This window comes from Acanthochromis polyacanthus, chromosome 5, assembly GCF_021347895.1.
Source record: "Acanthochromis polyacanthus isolate Apoly-LR-REF ecotype Palm Island chromosome 5, KAUST_Apoly_ChrSc, whole genome shotgun sequence".
Classification (NCBI taxonomy): Eukaryota; Metazoa; Chordata; class Actinopteri; family Pomacentridae; genus Acanthochromis; species Acanthochromis polyacanthus.
Window position 1 is genome coordinate 365,242 of NC_067117.1, and position 16,879 is coordinate 382,120.

The following is a 16,879-nucleotide window of genomic DNA, read 5'->3' on the forward strand; positions in this document are numbered from 1 at the left end:
AGAAAAGAGAGAGGAAAGTGTGAGTCTGTGTGTGAGTGTGTGTGTCCTGTCAGTGTGGGTGCGCCCTTTGTGTGTACTTGTGGGTTGTGGTTCCCTATTGTTTTGGTGCGTCCTTAGGTGTTTTTTTAGTGTTTTTTTTTTTTTCACTATTTTGGGAATTCTGTTTCCCCCTTCATTTTGGTGGTCCCTTCTTTTAAGGTTCAGTTTTTTTTGAATTCTGTTTTTTTGATCAATTTTGGGTGTCTTCTCTTTTGTGGCTTGTTTTTTTGTGTTCTACCCTTAATAGTTTTGGGTCACTTTTTTACTTGTTTTTGTTTTGTGTTCACTTTTTTTTTAATAGATTTGTATCTTTTATATAGTTTTTGTGGGTCCCCTTTTTTTTTTTAATAGTTTTTTGTCTGTTTTTATAGAATTTGTGTTTTTTTTTTTTTTTTTCCCTTTTTGTAATAGTTTTGTGGTCTCCTTTTTATTGTGTTGTTTCGGGTTCTCTTTTTTATAGTTTTTTGTGTTCTCTTTGCTGCCCGTTTTGCCTCTAGTCGTCCGTTTTTGTGTGTCTAAGAAGGTGATTTCTTTTCCCTGTTTGCTTCTGAAGTTTTTCTTGTCCTGTTGGTGGTTCAAATTTTTTGGTGTCCTCTGTTGTTTGTGTCCTTTCTTTTTTTTTGTCACCGTGCGTCTTGCAAGTTATTTCCAGCTTTCCCTCTGACTAGTTTAAATAGAGTTTACCTCCATTTTGTGGTGGTCAATTAAAAGTCTACAGTGTGATTTAGTGAATGCCAGCAAAACTACTGGTTGGAGGTTTTGCGAAGGATTATTAAACTCTGTTTTCTCCTCTGACCTCTCGTCTCTAATCCGTGTCCGTACCTTCACTCTTCTCATCATGTCCGTTCTTCATCTTCTCCATCTGTTCCATCCCTTGATTTTCTCATCTGTCATGCTTGCTCTTCTCAATCTGTCGTTCCTTCATCTCTCATCCTTGTCCCGTCTTCATCCTTCTCATCCTGTCCGTTCCTCATCTTCTCATCTTCCGCCTTGCATCCTTCTCATCCCTGTCCGTCCTTCATCTTCTCATTCTGTCCATCCTATATCATCTTCTCATCCTTCATGCCTTCATCTTTCATCCATCTCCAGCTGGAACGGCGTCAGTCTCACGGTTTGACCAACCCAGGAGTGTTCTTGGAGGTGATAAGCAGACGGGTGCAGCGACTTCACTGGTGTTCTGACTCTGGTCAGGAAGAAGCCAGAACTCTGGAGAGATCATTGGATAAAGGTGCACAGATTATTCTGGTTTCCTATGGCAGATATTTTAGTCACATTTTAATATTTGTTAGTTTATATCTTCCATTCTGCGATTTTTCTGAGGCAAGAAACACACTTCAACTATCATTAAAGTACTTAACATTCATCGCAGTGTTTTTGTGTTAACAGCTGAATAACACGCAGTACATCAATAAAAACATCTACAGTCTGGTTCTTGAGCTGCTCCTTAAAGTTCTGAAGGATTTTATCTGTCTCAGATTATCGGAGGCTTTCTGTCCACAATCAGTCTTTGATGAAGAAAGTTTTACGTCCTGTAGTGGATTTTTTGGAGTATTTTATTTGCTTCCATCAGATATACTTTATAAATCCCAATTTTAGATTATATAGATTCCACTTTTGGTCTGAAATACTACATAATCTGCTAAAAGTGCAATAACTGAAAAAAAAAGACACAAAAACCAAAATTAACACAAATCATCCAATAGTGAGTAAAAATTTGACAATAAGCAACCAAGAATGGAGGCAAAAATTCAGATTGAATAGAACAAAAGTAAACACAAACAGAACACAAATTAGCAAAGATACGACAATAAATAACCAAAATTAGACACAAAATCAGTGAAAAACTTTTACAATGAAGAACCAAAGATCTAAGGCTAAAAACCAAAATGTGAAAAAATTAGACAATGAAAAACACAATTAGACTAAAGACACAAAATGAACAAAACTAAACAAATAAACAACCAAAATTAGACAGAAAACAACAAAATGAACAATAAATTTACAATAAACAACCAAAATTTAGACTAAAAACAAACAAAAATCAGACTAAAAGCAACAAAAATGACCCAAAAACTAAACAAACACAACCAAGAATTTAGATCAGAAACAAAATGAACAATAATTTACAATAAACACCAAAATTAGACTAACAAACACAGATTAAAAATTCAGACTAAAAACAACAGAAAATGAACAAACACGTAAACAATAAACAACCAAAATTAGACAGAAAACACAAATGAACAATAATTTACATAAACAACCCAAATTAGACAAAAACAACAAAAATCAGACTAAAAACAACAATGAACAAAAATTAGAACAATAAAAAATGCAAATTAGACTAAAAACAACAAAAAATGCAAAAATTAGACGTCCAAAACTAACAAGAAATAGACTAAAACAGACAAAAATCGAGCACATAGAACATCATGAATATGGAATTGTAGCGCTGGTGTACGCTGGTCTCCTACAGTTTGACAATACTGAGATATAAGGCCTGTCATGTGGGGTTTTAAATGTGACGTAAACATGAATCTAATGATGTAAAAAGACTCGAGTGTTTGTGTTCAGGCCTTCCCGGTTTTCACAGTATGTGCTGGCAAGAGGAAAGTTATGCGGTGTTGAACTTATCGGGCAGCGTTTCCTCCTCTCTGCTGTCCGTCGCTCACACAGATTAAAAATGACAAATTTGTTTACAACTGGGTGGTAATTTTCCAAGAACTCTGCAGAGAAAGCGGCGAATTGTCTCCTCCGGCCGTGGAAGATTAATTCGTGTCCTGTTCCAGGGTCATTTTTTTTGTGTTGATCGGCCGGCGGCTGCACGGTCAGCCTCGCGGCCGGAGACGACAACCATTTTTAAAGGGCGAGGGCTCTTATCAATTTCAATTACAGAGAAAGCGGAAACCAGCGGAGCTCTAAACTCATCCGCGCTTCCGGTGCTTTCTTATCTGCACCAAGTTACCGAGAGTATGAAGAGGAGCGACAGGCAAAATAAACTTCATTTTACTGAACTTTAACATCCACTGGACGTCAAGGTCACGTCGCTTTAACCTCCTTTATTTTTCATTCTGCTTTATTTTCTCTGACTTTATCTCACGAGTAATCCTGGAGTTAGTGGAATTTTTAGAGGATAATACGAAACGTCTTATTTTTATTAGTTTGTTTTTTTTTTAAAAACTCATCTCTCAGTGCGGCTAATCAACCAGTTATCTGCGAAAGTTATGAAAGAATTAAGAAACACGGATGTGCTCGGCGAAGAAGCAAACTGACGACATCCTGCCAGAGTCATCACAGCTTTTCAGAGAGAATTAAGAACTTTTTAACTGTTAGAAACTACCTCTAAGGTGGAGAACTCGGAGCCGGGACACACGGAGGGGCACAGCGCGGTGGAGTCACGGAGCGAAGGGAGATCCAGGAGTGAACACGACAAACGGGCCATTTTGTCTGATTTCAGGCTCCGGTAAAGGTGGCGGCCGGTGGAGGTCTCCTCCGGGGTGACGGTAGTTAGCAGGTTAGCTTAGCACAATGAGCTAATTAGCTCGACGTTCAGTCAACCGAGATGCCACTAAAGTGTCAAATATTCGATTTAAAACCGCCACAGATTCGCTTCTGTGTCCAGTTTTGTGTCTCCTGGTGTTAGTGCCGTTTCAGAGGGCAGGTTTACCGCCGTGTGGTTCCGTCTGACCGTCGGTTAGCTTCGTCCGTTAGCTCCGGCTGGAGATTTCATCAGAAACTTCAGGGACCGTCCGCAATGACTCCACTTCCGTTTTCCGCGAAGCCGCTTTTAGGGACCGACGCGGTGTTCACGGAGCCGCACAGACGTAGTGTCAGTGTGTTTGTGTATGTGTGTGTGTGTGTTATATAAAGAGTGTGTGTCAGGTGTGTGTTCCACGTGTTCCTTCTTCAGTTTCAGCTTTATTTTTAAACAGAATCTGAGCAGAACCAGTTTACTGAGTCACATGTTCAGAAAGTTTCTATGAATGTAATATCCATGTTTATCGCAGTTTTCTGCTGTGTATGTCTGTTTATTTTATACTTTTATTTTTTTAATGTACACTGACAGTCAATAGAAACTTTGAGACCATATTTTTCAACATAATTTTTTATTTTGAAGCCCCAAACTGGATTTTCTTCATGTGAATCATTTGTTTAGCATATTGGCATACAAAACAAAAATCTAAAGTTTCAAGAATGATTTCAAAATAAAGAATTTCACAAAAGAAAACGACACCTGCCAAACACAAAGTCACAACAGTCAATACCGAGTATGGCCTCCATCTGCTTGGATGCAGGCAGCAATCCGTCGGCGCATGCTTTGGACCAGGCTTCTGATTGTGGGTTGGGAACAGCCCATACGCTGGATACATCACTGGTAGCTCAAAGCGGCCTCCAACCATACCCCAGTGCCCGGAGACGTTGTTCATGTGATAGACGCGGCATGATGCTGTTCATGGACTAACCAATGGTGGCCTTTTTTGGGCCTTTATATATAGTCCTCAAACCCATTCTCACATTGTACTCACTGAGTATTGTTGGTGTGTATTTGGTTACTTTTGCAAAGTGACCAACCCATGTGCAATGAATCATGACAAAATGACAACTCATCATTATCTCAACTACCAGGGGCACTAGATCATCAGTAAATCCACAATGAATAATTACACTATGGAGCTATAATGCTGACAGTAAGTTTTGGCATTGAAAAAATGTTGAATTGAAAGCGAAAATACAAACATTTGAAGTTTCAATCTTACTGGCAGTGTTTTCGCGGTGAGGGCGGGGGCTGGGGGGGCGGGGCTTAAAGTCGCGGAGAACGCGCTTCTTGGTTTGAGGAAAGGGGACAGGAGCAGATTGCCCTGTGCTGGCTAACGCCAGTAAGACTGTTTGACCAAGCATGGATGAGAGTTCACCTCAGGGGCGGATTGAACGTTATGTCATTCGGTCGTTTGACCGAAGGGCCGGTCCACATGTGGGCCAGTTCGCTGGTATTATTAAATAATTTTGATTATTGGGCACCCGACGCCCGTATAGCTTATAGGGTTAAGCAGGTGACCCATGTATAGGAGCTAGAATCCAATGCAGCAGCCCGGGTTTGATTCCTGCCTGCGGCCCTTTGCTGCATGTCATCCCCTACTTTTCTCCCCATCTCCTGTCCCTCTTCACTGCGACTATCACAATAAAAGGCAAAAAATATATATATTATTTTTATTTGTTAAGCTGCCAAAATATTAAAATGTGATTTATATTCTTCCATCTGCATATTGTAGTTTTTCTCGATGGTCTTAAAGTGTGTTTCACAGGTAGAATGTTTGAAAAAGGATTTTTTATGGTCTGAATTGTAATCAACTCTATGAGCTGGGGGGGGGGGGGGATTCAAGTCGATTGCACAGGTGGGCTGCGTCTGCGTCCAAAAGTCCCGGCCGAATTTGACTCCCAATCCCGGCCCTGGGACTTCCGAAAGCCCAGTAAGTCCGTTTCTCTTTGTACGTATTAGTATATAATATTTTTTCCACACAGAACCTTGTGGCGTTTAAAACCACTTTAGGCTTCATATTATGCTAATTTTAGCAAACGTGCTAATGTTCTCTAAGCTAGCTAATGTAAAAGGACTTTGACATCGTTTCTACAGACACATTTCCACTTACAGGAGGATTTTTCATCAACTTAAATATTAATATTAGTATTCAATGTTATTTATTAAATAACCCCTTTAAGCTTCAGTCAATTCCAGCCATTTTCAGTACAAAAAATGGCTAATATTCTATTTGTAAATAAAAATATGATGAGAAATCACGGGGAATATTGGACGCGCATCGCGAGGTGCATTTCCTCGAAAACGACCTATTCGTGGGATTCATTTATACCGTCTTCAAGACATGTTTTGGACAAAATATTTTACTGCCTTGTTTCGTCTGGATGTCCAAGGTTGGATTATGGCCGTTTTTTGTGGAATATTTTCATCTGTGTGTAATAATGAAACCGGACATATGAGTCACGCTGTGTACGTTGAAGCCGTGTATAGAGAACGGGATGGATGGATATTCGTTGTTTGTCGACAAATGTGTTTTTCTCACCCGCTGTGGTAATCGCATCTGAAAGTGGTTTATACCGGCGGATTCATGAGAATCTAAGCTTTCCATCGGCGTATAGTGTTTGTATAATCGCCGTTTGCAGTTTCAGTCCATTTAGCAAATTGCTTATGCAGAATCTCAAAGTGTACTGCGGGCAGAACACTGCAAGCGCAACTGAAGCGCAACGGGTTAAATAACTTAAATATTATTTCGCCACAACTTAGCCCCTCCAGAAAAAAACGCAGGTAAAATCTTGATTCTGCGGGGCTAAATCCTTGATTATGCATTAGCTAGCTTAGAGAACGTTAGCACGTTTGCCTAAATTAGGCATAATATGAAGCCTAAAGTGGTTTAACGCCACAAGGTTCTGTGTGGAAAAATATTATATACTAATACGTACAAAGAGAAATGGACTTACTGGCGTTTTCGAAGTCCCAGGTCCAGGTGAACTCTCATCCATGCTTGGTCAAACAGTCTTACTGGCGTTAGCCAGCACAGGGCAAATCTGTCCCCTTTCCTCGAAACCAAGAAGCGCGTTCTCGCGCTTTAAGCCCCGCCCCCCCCAGCCCCCGCCCCTCACAGCGAAAACACTGCCAGTAAGATTGAAACTTAAATGTTTGTATTTTCGCTTTCAATTCAACATTTTTCAATGCCAAAACTTACTGTCAGCATTATAGCTCCATATTACACCCCCCTACAGGTAGAATTCTGCCTACATTTCTACCTCAAAGTTTCTATTGACTGTCAGTATATATTCCTCATTTTATTTGCCGCTGTGGATTTAATAGAAACTGTTTTATTGTGTGAACTCTGCATGTAAACATTTCATTAAATAAACTGGAACAAATGAAGTTTATCTTCGTGTTTCCTGAATATTAATCACAAAAAAATCCAGATTTATTATTACAGAAACAGGAAGAACTGAGATCCTGGCAGATCCTTCAGAGTAATCAGAATAAAAAGTACTCCATTACTGGTCAACCTGCTGCAGGCAGAAGTACTCGAGTAGATCTGGACGCAGAAAACAGCTTCATGTTTTACAGACTCACTGTTTGATATTTAAAGAGTGATTATATTAAATTATTAAAATCATAATATAATCACCTGCATGCCGCTTGAAAAATATGAATCATTTATTAAAATAGTTTTAAAAGGAAAGAAGCTGAAGTCAGTGAACAGAAGACAAGAATTTTAGGAAATTAAAACTCAGTTCAGCATTTTCGTATTTTTTTTAATCTAAATTTGTAAAATGCAACTTTTAAGGATTTTCCTGAACATATGAAAAAAATTTACTGATGTGTAAAATATAAAAGATAAAAACAGGAGAAGAGGAAAGAAAGTTGTTTGAGTTCAAGTTTAATTTTTAGTGCAAATAATAAAAAACTGAAAGTTACAGGAGTCAGTCTTCAGTGGAAAGTCGTCACATTTCATTCATATTTACAGGATTCAGGAAGAGTTCTGCTTCAAAGCAACGTTTAGAGATCCTCCTCCAACAAAACCCGCCAGAGTCTCCTGGTCCTGGTCCTGGTCCTGGTCCTGGTCCTGGTCCTGGTCCTGGTCCTCCAGGACTCTCGGCTGAACTGCAGGCAGCAGAGAGGAAACCAGCGGAACCGTAAATAGTTTAACATCTGCAGTTTCACTTCCAGGCTGAACATCTGCTGGTTTCTGGTGGTTTCCATCAGAAGACTTCATGCTGGTTCCACAGACCTGAACCAGGAACCACAGCCAGATAGAACGGGCCAGAACCAGGAGTTCATAGATTATAGATCATAGATTATACATTCCAGGAGGATTATACTTCATCAGGATCAAAGTCAGACTTTCTAAACTGGTTTTGTTGGAGGAGAAACGACTTTAAATGTTCTCATCAGTTGATTGAAGAGCAGAGATCAGCTTTCTGTGTTTCATTACAGCGCTAAAAATCATCTGTTCGTTGGACCATCAGAACCCAGAGGTCCTCCAGAACCAGACAGAACCACAGGCAGAGGAATGACATGAAGAATCAGGAGCACAAAGTCCAACATCACGTCCTCATTCACCCTGAAGACCCACCTTCAGCTCATAGCCCACCTGAAGGAGCTCCACCTGAAGGAGCTCCACCTGAAGGAGCTCCATCTGAATCTTTGACCTTTCTGCTGGAATCAGACGGAGGTTCAGTCGATGGTTTTCTTCTCATCGCTCAACTGAAATCTTGAAGTTTTGATCTTTTCTGATGGGACTTCTACAGTAAAATGTGATGAATCTAAAGGATGAACTTCTGAGCTTCTTCCTCCTGGTCCTCCCTTCTACTCTTCTCCTGACAGAAACCAGATTCCTCTTCTACTCAGAGAATGTGAAGGACCAGTTTGTTTAGATTTTAAAAACCCTGAAGAAGAAACAAATTGCTTCTTCTTCATGTCGTCTCATGAATCCGTCTGCAGGATCCTCAGCTCACGTTAAACCTGTTAGATGTTCATCTAAAACCATGAAGCCAGCTGTGATGCTCCTCAGCTGGTTAGAGCTAAGAGAAGAACAGGTTAGTACGACTGAGGAGTTCCAGAAGGAGAACATCTGCCTCCTCCACCAGGAGCACTGAAATTATTCACCTTTTAGTCCAATAAATTACAAATCAAACGGTTTAGGAACTAAATCGACGTTTCAGATTAGTAAAGTTAAATCAGACGCTCTTCTTTGTCTTCTCCTTCAGCGTGTCAGTGGGCGGAGTCAGAACCGGCAGCGCCCAGCTGGTGCCAGTCGACCCAGTGCTGCCCCGGTACCAGCCTCCTCAGAGGGATGAAGGTCTCCCCCAGCAGGGTGTTCTCCCAGAAGGCTCCGTCACCCAGAACCCGGAGGTGGATCACTCTCTGGTCCAGATCTCCTCGAGGAATCCGTTCATACACCAGCTGTAGGACCAGAACAACCTCAGATTAATAACTCATGGTTCAACAGCATCAAACGCTGAGATAACAAACATCTGGAATCTGAGGAAACCAAACCTAAGAATCTACATCCAGAGTATCTCAGCACGTTAGTACCTCTAATCAGGAGGTCTAGAAGGAGTCATTGGCTACTTTTATATGCAGTCAAAAACCCTTTCTTAACCGGAATATTAGCAATAACCCGGTTGCGTACGGCCATGTAAACACCCGCAAAAACCCGAATATGCTCATATTCCGGTTTTTAAAAACCCGACTATGACCCCTGGGTTACTCCTTTTCTAACCCGAATATCTCGTCATATAAACGCCTATCGGAACATCCCCATAGAAAGAAACATTAGTTTGTGTTCTGGACATGTTTCATCCAAAAGGAATCTTGGTCTTTTGAGTACGGCAACTACTTGTATGTTGCGTCTGGCACGCGACCCACCGGAAATACACAAGGAGAGGTAAACAGACATGGAGAAGCCCACACACGGCAGCACAGCATCACACAGAATCACACAGCATCACACAGCATCACACAACAGGAGTAACTGTCTGTTTAGACGTGTAAACGGGTTATTCCGAATGTTTCAGAAACCGGAATATTGACCTAAACCCAAATATTGATGGAATATAAACGTAGTCATAGTTCCACTAATCAGGAGGTCTAGAAGGAGTCATAGTACCACTAATCAGGAGGTCTAGAAGGAGTCATAGTTCCACTAATCAGAGCTCCTAAAATGACTCCACAGACAGTGAACTACTTTCTCCATCCAGCTGTAAAAACAGACATCAGCTGCTTCAGACTTGGTTCAGGGGTTCTCCATGGAAACCAGAGTTAGTGTGAAGCTCAGACAGTGTGAAGGAACCTTCAGAACATCAACCTCTATGGACAGAGGACCAGAACTAAACCTGGCTGCTGCTCAGAGCTAAACTTCCAGATGAAAAACATGAGAAGAAGCCTGATGGATGCTGGAGAACATTCTTTGGTCAGATGAAGATCAATGAGTTGGGCTCAGATGGAGTCCAGATGTTTGGTGAGAACCTGACCAGGACTACCACAGTGGATGGATGGTCCTGACGGTGAAGCATGGAGGTGAGAGTGTGATGATCTGGGGCTGCATGAGGTCAGAAGGTGTTGAAGACATTTCTAGATGCAGCATGAAGGTCTGAGGAGGAACCAGAATCCTGGCTGAGCAGATGGAGAAGAGGAACATTCCAGCAGGAGAACATCTAGAGAACAATATCACACCAGAGCTTCTCCACTAGAACCAAGAGGAACCAGGACCTGGACAGTGTGAGTCCTGAAGCCAGCAGAACAAAGGAGGAACTAAAGACCCTCCCCTTAGTTCCACTGAGTTCCTGCTGTGGAGCCTGAATTCAGATCTTTAGAGCTGAGTCATGACCGGCCGATTCTGAAGAATTTTTAACCATTTTAAAGTCATTTTGAGATATTTTTTGTCATTTTGGACCAACGCTTTGTCATTTTGGGCCAGTTTTTGACTAATTTTTTAGTCGATTTGAACTGTTTTTTTTTTTTTGTCATTTTGGACCAATCTTTTGGTTGTTTGACTTTTTCAAAGTCAAAGTGAGTCCTGAAGCCACCAGAATCTTTGAGGTGTTCTCCAGAGGAAGACAGAGCAACACAACTCCTCCAGCAAAGAGCAGCTGAAGAACACAGAGAAGATGTGAAGGTACCATCTCGTTGTAGGTGGGGTTACAGGTGCGACGTGCCGCCTTCGTCTTTCTCTTGCTCGTCTTTTGGGGGTCTGGCAGCAGGTAGAGCTTCACGTAGGGGTCAGGATCCGTACCGTCCTGGAGGGGCTGCTGCACACACATACAACACACACATGGAACACACAACACACACATGGAACACACAACACACACAGGTCAGAATATTGAAATCTGGGCATCAGACAGTGATGAACTGAAACAATTCAATTAGAAACTCCATCCATCCATCCATCCTCTATCCACCGCTTTATCCTCACTAGGGTCATGGGGGGTGCTGGAGTCTATCCCAGCTGACTCTGGTGAAGGCAGGGGACACCCTGGACAGGTCACCAGTCTGTCACAGGGCTACATATACAGACACACAATCACACTCACAATCACACCTACGGACAATTTAGAGTTATCAGTTAACCTCAGCATATTTTTGGACTGTGGGAGGAAGCCGGAGTACCCGGAGAAAACCCACGCATGCACAGGGAGAACATGCAAACTCCTGCTGAAAGATCCCAGACCAGGATTTGAACCGGGGATCTTCTTGCTGCAAGGTGACAGTGCTAACCACTACTCCACTGTGCAGCCCTCAATTAGAAACTGAGTTCATAAAAAGTGCCTGTTTCTGTACAACACACACACACACACACACACACACACACACACACACACACACACACACACACACACACACACACACACACACACACACACACACACACACACACACACACTGACCAGGCCTCGGATGTGCATCACCATGATGAAGAGTTTGTCGTTCTTGTAGGAGATGGACAGTTTGACTTCACCGAGTTCTTTTCCTGAAGCTGGAGACCAGGAGATCTCTGCAACACACACACATGCACACGCACGAAAGAACAAGCCTCAGAAACACAAAATACACAACAGTATCTCAGGTGTGATCAGCTGAGCCTACCTGCTGGTTTGCTGCTGGATGTTCCTGTCGTGTCGTCTCTGGGCAGCGGGTGAAAGAAGGTGTAAACCAGGTCGCACTGCAACACACAGACACACACCTGGACTGATTTACTGCAGCAACAAAGAGGTAGAAACTAAACACATCCAGAAACTAGTAAAAAACTGCACATGAACAAACAACACGTACACAAACATGTTCTTTAGAACTCACCACTAACACGTGATGTCATTGGTATGACATCATACATGTGACTCACCTGGGCGACCTCTGGCGCTGCGTGGATCAGGTGCCAGACATAACCGTTCAGCTCGTCCTTCCTCCTGTCTGCCATCGCCTCGCCCCGGGAACGGCCAATCACAAAGCGGCTGGGGAAGCTGTGGGAGGAGCAACGACGGTTTACAGGACGATAAGTTCACAGCTGTGTGTAGCTGTAGTTGTGCAGCTGTAGTTGTAGTTGTGTAGCTGTAGTTGTAGTTGTGCAGCTGTAGCTGTGTAGCTGTAGTTGTGCAGCTGTAGTTGTAGTTGTGTAGCTGTAGTTGTGCAGCTGTAGTTGTAGTTGTGTAGCTGTAGTTGTAGTTGTGTAGCTGTAGTTGTAGTTGTGTAGCTGTAGTTGTGCAGCTGTAGTTGTAGTTGTGTAGCTGTAGTTGTGCAGCTGTAGTTGTAGTTGTGTAGCTGTAGTTGTGCAGCTGTAGTTGTAGTTGAGTAGCTGTAGTTGTGCAGCTGTAGTTGTGTAGCTGTAGTTGTGCAGCTGTAGTTGTAGTTGTGTAGCTGTAGTTGTGCAGCTGTAGTTGTGTAGCTGTAGTTGTGCAGCTGTAGTTGTGCAGCTGTAGTTGTAGTTGTGCAGCTGTAGTTGTGTAGCTGTAGTTGTGCAGCTGTAGTTGTGCAGCTGTAGTTGTAGTTGTGCAGCTGTAGTTGTGTAGCTGTAGTTGTAGTTGTGCAGCTGTAGTTGTGCAGCTGTAGTTGTAGTTGTGCAGCTGTAGTTGTAGTTGTGCAGCTGTAGTTGTGTAGCTGTAGTTGTAGTTGTGCAGCTGTAGTTGTGCAGCTGTAGTTGTAGTTGTGTAGCTGTAGTTGTGTAGCTGTAGTTGTGCAGCTGTAGTTGTGCAGCTGTAGTTGTAGTTGTGCAGCTGTAGTTGTGTAGCTGTAGTTGTGCAGCTGTAGTTGTAGTTGTGCAGCTGTAGTTGTGTAGCTGTAGTTGTGCAGCTGTAGTTGTGCAGCTGTAGTTGTAGTTGTGCAGCTGTAGTTGTAGTTGTGCAGCTGTAGTTGTGTAGCTGTAGTTGTAGTTGTGCAGCTGTAGTTGTGTAGCTGTAGTTGTGCAGCTGTAGTTGTGCAGCTGTAGTTGTAGTTGTGCAGCTGTAGTTGTAGTTGTGCAGCTGTAGTTGTAGTTGTGTAGCTGTAGTTGTAGTTGTGCAGCTGTAGTTGTAGTTGTGCAGCTGTAGTTGTGTAGTTATAGTTGTGTAGCTGTAGTTATAGTTGTGTAGCTGTAGTTGTGCAGCTGTAGTTGTAGTTGTGTAGCTGTAGTTGTGCATCTGTAGTTGTGTAGTTGTAGTTGTGCAGCTGAAGTTGTGCAGCTGTAGTTGTAGTTGTGTAGCTGTAGTTGTGTAGCTGTGTAGCTGTTGTGCAGCTGTAGTTGTGTAGTTGTACTTGTGTAGCTGTAGCTGTGTAGCTGTTGTGTAGCTGTAGCTGTGTAGTTGTAGTTGTGTAGCTGTAGCTGTGTATCTGTAGTTGTGTAGCTGTAGCTGTGTAGTTGTAGTTGTGTAGCTGTAGCTGTAGCTGTTGTGTAGCTGTAGTTGTGTAGCTGTAGCTGTGTAGTTGTAGTTGTGTAGCTGTGGTTGTGTAGCTGTAGCTGTGTAGCTGTTGTGCAGCTGTAGTTGTGTAGCTGTTGTGCAGCTGTAGTTGTGTAGTTGTAGTTGTAGTTGTGTAGCTGTTGTGCAGCTGTAGCTGTGTAGCTGTACTTGTGTAGTTGTACTTGTGTAGTTGTAGCTGTGTAGCCGTAGTTGTGTAGCTGTAGTTGCGTAGTTGTGGTTGTGTAGCTGTTGTTGTCTACCTGGGCAGTTTGGATGAGGGGAACATTAGCCTCAGTTTGCTGTGAAGTTCATGAAATTCCTCGAAGCTCCTCTGGACCAGCTGGACCTCCTGCTGAGCTTCTCGCTCCACTTTGACCACAAATGCCTGAAACACAGTTTGTCAAACCTGATTTCACTCCAGAAGCTCCTGAAACATCTCAAGTCTGGAGGTCCAACATTTGAGATCAACCTCTAAACAGAGTCCACACAAAGAACCTTCAGCTGGAATGTAATGTTGAAGAAGAAGAACTAACCTGATGGAGAGTGATTATTGTGCTGTTCTGGACAGAAACTGTTTTTATTCGGATCAGTTCAGGATCTCAAGGACCTGAAATGTTCTAAGTGAGACTAAACATAAAGACTGGAAGCGGGAAAGGAGAACGTCCCCTGGAGGAAGTTCTAGAGTAGACCTACCGACAAGTTGTCGGTAGGTCTACTCTAGAACTTCCTCCAGGGGACGTTCTCCTCTATAAACTTCAAGGACCTGGAACTCTGGAGATATTCCCAGGATGAAGGTAAAACTCTGATCATTAATTAAGTTACTGGAGATGAAGAACCAGATGGTAGTGAGGAACTATGATCAGGTTTGGTTGGTTTTAGATCCTCAGAAGATACGACCACCTGCATCTAAACCAGCTGTAGACTAAGCAGCTGTCAGTGGAGTGTTGATGGGAGGAGCTGCAGGTCCTTCAGGTTCTGGACTCACGTATCCTTTGCTGGCAGGGCGGATGTGTCTGCAGATGTAGAGGCTCCTGATGAGGCCGTCGCTCTTCGCCGTGTGGATTCTGGGAGCGAAGGACAACGTGGGACGATCCTCCGACGACGCAAACTTCATCTGAGCCAGATTATGGATGAAGAAGTTCAGTTTGGTGGCGACGCTGCCGAGACTCGACTCGATCAACCTGCAGAGAAAAACGAGAAAACAAGTCCGTCACTGAGTCCACCGTGGAGTTTGTAGACAAGTCCTGCATCTCCATGAAAACACAACCATGAAGGAGAGAGAACTCAAAAATGATGTTCATTTTGGTAACATACAGTAAAATCAGCCTCATCTGTTGTCCTGAAGACAACATGAAGCAGCTCTGGACCAACATCTAGACTTCTATAAACACCCAGACCTCTATGGACACCTAGACCTCTATGAACACCTAGACCTCTACAGACATCTAGACCTCTAAGAACATCTAGACCTCTACGAACACCTAGACCTCTATGAACACCTAGACCTCTACAGACATCTAGACCTCTAAGAACATCTAGACCTCTACGAACACCTAGACCTCTATGAACACCGAGACATCTACGAACATCTAGACCTCGACGAACACCTAGACCTCTACGAACATCTAGAACTCTACGAACACCTAGACCTCTACGAACATCTAGACCTCTATGAACAACTAGACTTTTATGAACACCTAGACCTCTATGAACATCTAGACCTCTATGAACATCTAGATCTCTATGAACTCCAGGTTCTGGTTCCTACCGATGAGTCCACATCAACATTTAGTCTAAACATCTAAAAACTGGAACCTTGTCTGGTCAAACTGTAATCAGTCAGATTCTACTGAAATTAGAGCCTCAACAGTTGGAGAAATGTGGACCAAAGACTGTACTTTAGTAGAAACATGGATCCATCTATAGATAAACACTGACAGGAACTTTATGGAGACACTAGACACTAGACTAGCTCCTGGTTGGAGGTTTTCTACTTATTTTCCATGTTTAAGCTCCAATAATTAAACTGTTGGATCGTTCCAATCCAATTATGCCTGGAGATACTGAACCATTAAAATGGTTTCATAGGCGAGACATTTATGTAGAAAATTCTCAGGTCTGAAAATATAAACAAACAAAGCCCAGAGCTCCGGGAGGAGGTTCTGGACGAGGTTCTGTGGTGCTACCTGGTGAAGTACATGGTGGCGTCAGCTTCAGACTCATGAGGTCTCAGAGCATCATAGACGTACTTCAGGTCCTCCAGATCAGAGAGTTCAGGAATTCCACAGGACAACATCTGCACGCACACACACACACACACACACACACACACACACACACACACACACACACACACACACACAGTGTTAATTTCATGTTTCCAAAAGTAAAAACTAAATATTGATGCAAAAACACTGAAGACAAAGTTTAATGTGTGTGTGTGTGTGTGTGTGTGTGTGTGTGTGTATATGTGTGTGTGTGTGTGTGTGTGTGTGTGTGTGTGTAGATGTGTGTGTTACCAGGCCCAGCAGGTTGAGGAACAGGTGTGTGTGTTTGCGGATCAGGTTGTAGGCTTCACAGCAGAGGTCCACGAAATCGTGGAAGCGGCTGGAAGGTTTGTCTCCTCCGTTGATGACATAGGCCATGTCAGAGGTGAAGACGAAGGGGGCGCGGTCTCTGCAGGTTAAAACAGGTGTTACTGTCTGAATACTTTTGTCTTCTTGTTTCTTTTCAACATTGAATCCTGAACTATAAGAACGCTTTGTGTCAGAGTGAAGATGGTTTCTACCAAGCAGCGCCAGGTGTAACTAAACACCAGGTGTAACTAAACACCAAGAGTAACTAAACACCAGGTGTAACTAAACACCAAGAGTAACTAAACACCAGGTGTAACTAAACACCGGGTGTAACTAAACACCGGGTGTAGCTAAACACCAAGAGTAACTAAACGCCAGGTGTAACTAAACACCAAGAGTAACTAAACACCAAGAGTAACTAAACACCAGGTGTAACTAAACACCAGATGTAACTAAACACCAAGAGTAACTAAACACCAGGTGTAACTAAACACCAAGAGTAACTAAACACCAGGTGTAACTAAACACCAGGTGTAACTAAACACCAAGAGTAACTAAACACCAGGTGTAACTAAACACCAAGAGTAACTAAACACCAGGTGTAACTAAACACCAGGTGTAACTAAACACCAAGAGTAACTAAACACCAAGAGTAACTAAACACCAGGTGTAACTAAACACCAGATGTAACTAAACACCAAGAGTAACTAAACACCAGGTGTAACTAAACACCAAGAGTAACTAAACACCAGGTGTAACTAAACACCAGGTGTAACTAAACACCAAGAGTAACTAAACACCAAGAGTAACTAAACACCAGGTGTAACTAAACACCAGAT

The 16,879-nt window shown here is 42.7% G+C and overlaps 2 protein-coding genes across 2 annotated transcripts in view; both read right to left on the minus strand.

Annotated features, from left to right (window-relative positions):
- Positions 1-6,573, minus strand: part of LOC127534149 (phosphatidylinositol 4-phosphate 3-kinase C2 domain-containing subunit beta-like) — a 15,099-nt gene extending 8,526 nt beyond the window's left edge. Inside the window, 1 exon segment of the mRNA XM_051948653.1 lies at positions 6,532-6,573. Within this exon segment, the coding sequence (XP_051804613.1) occupies positions 6,532-6,573 (42 nt within the window).
- Positions 1-16,879, minus strand: part of LOC110966939 (phosphatidylinositol-4-phosphate 3-kinase, catalytic subunit type 2 beta) — a 78,742-nt gene that overhangs the window by 32,101 nt on the left and 29,762 nt on the right. Inside the window, 9 exon segments of the mRNA XM_051947884.1 lie at positions 8,184-8,995; positions 10,714-10,842; positions 11,482-11,588; positions 11,681-11,756; positions 11,937-12,054; positions 13,725-13,849; positions 14,450-14,645; positions 15,651-15,760; positions 15,984-16,140. Of these exon segments, the coding sequence (XP_051803844.1) occupies positions 8,804-8,995; positions 10,714-10,842; positions 11,482-11,588; positions 11,681-11,756; positions 11,937-12,054; positions 13,725-13,849; positions 14,450-14,645; positions 15,651-15,760; positions 15,984-16,140 (1,210 nt within the window). The 3' untranslated portion in view covers positions 8,184-8,803.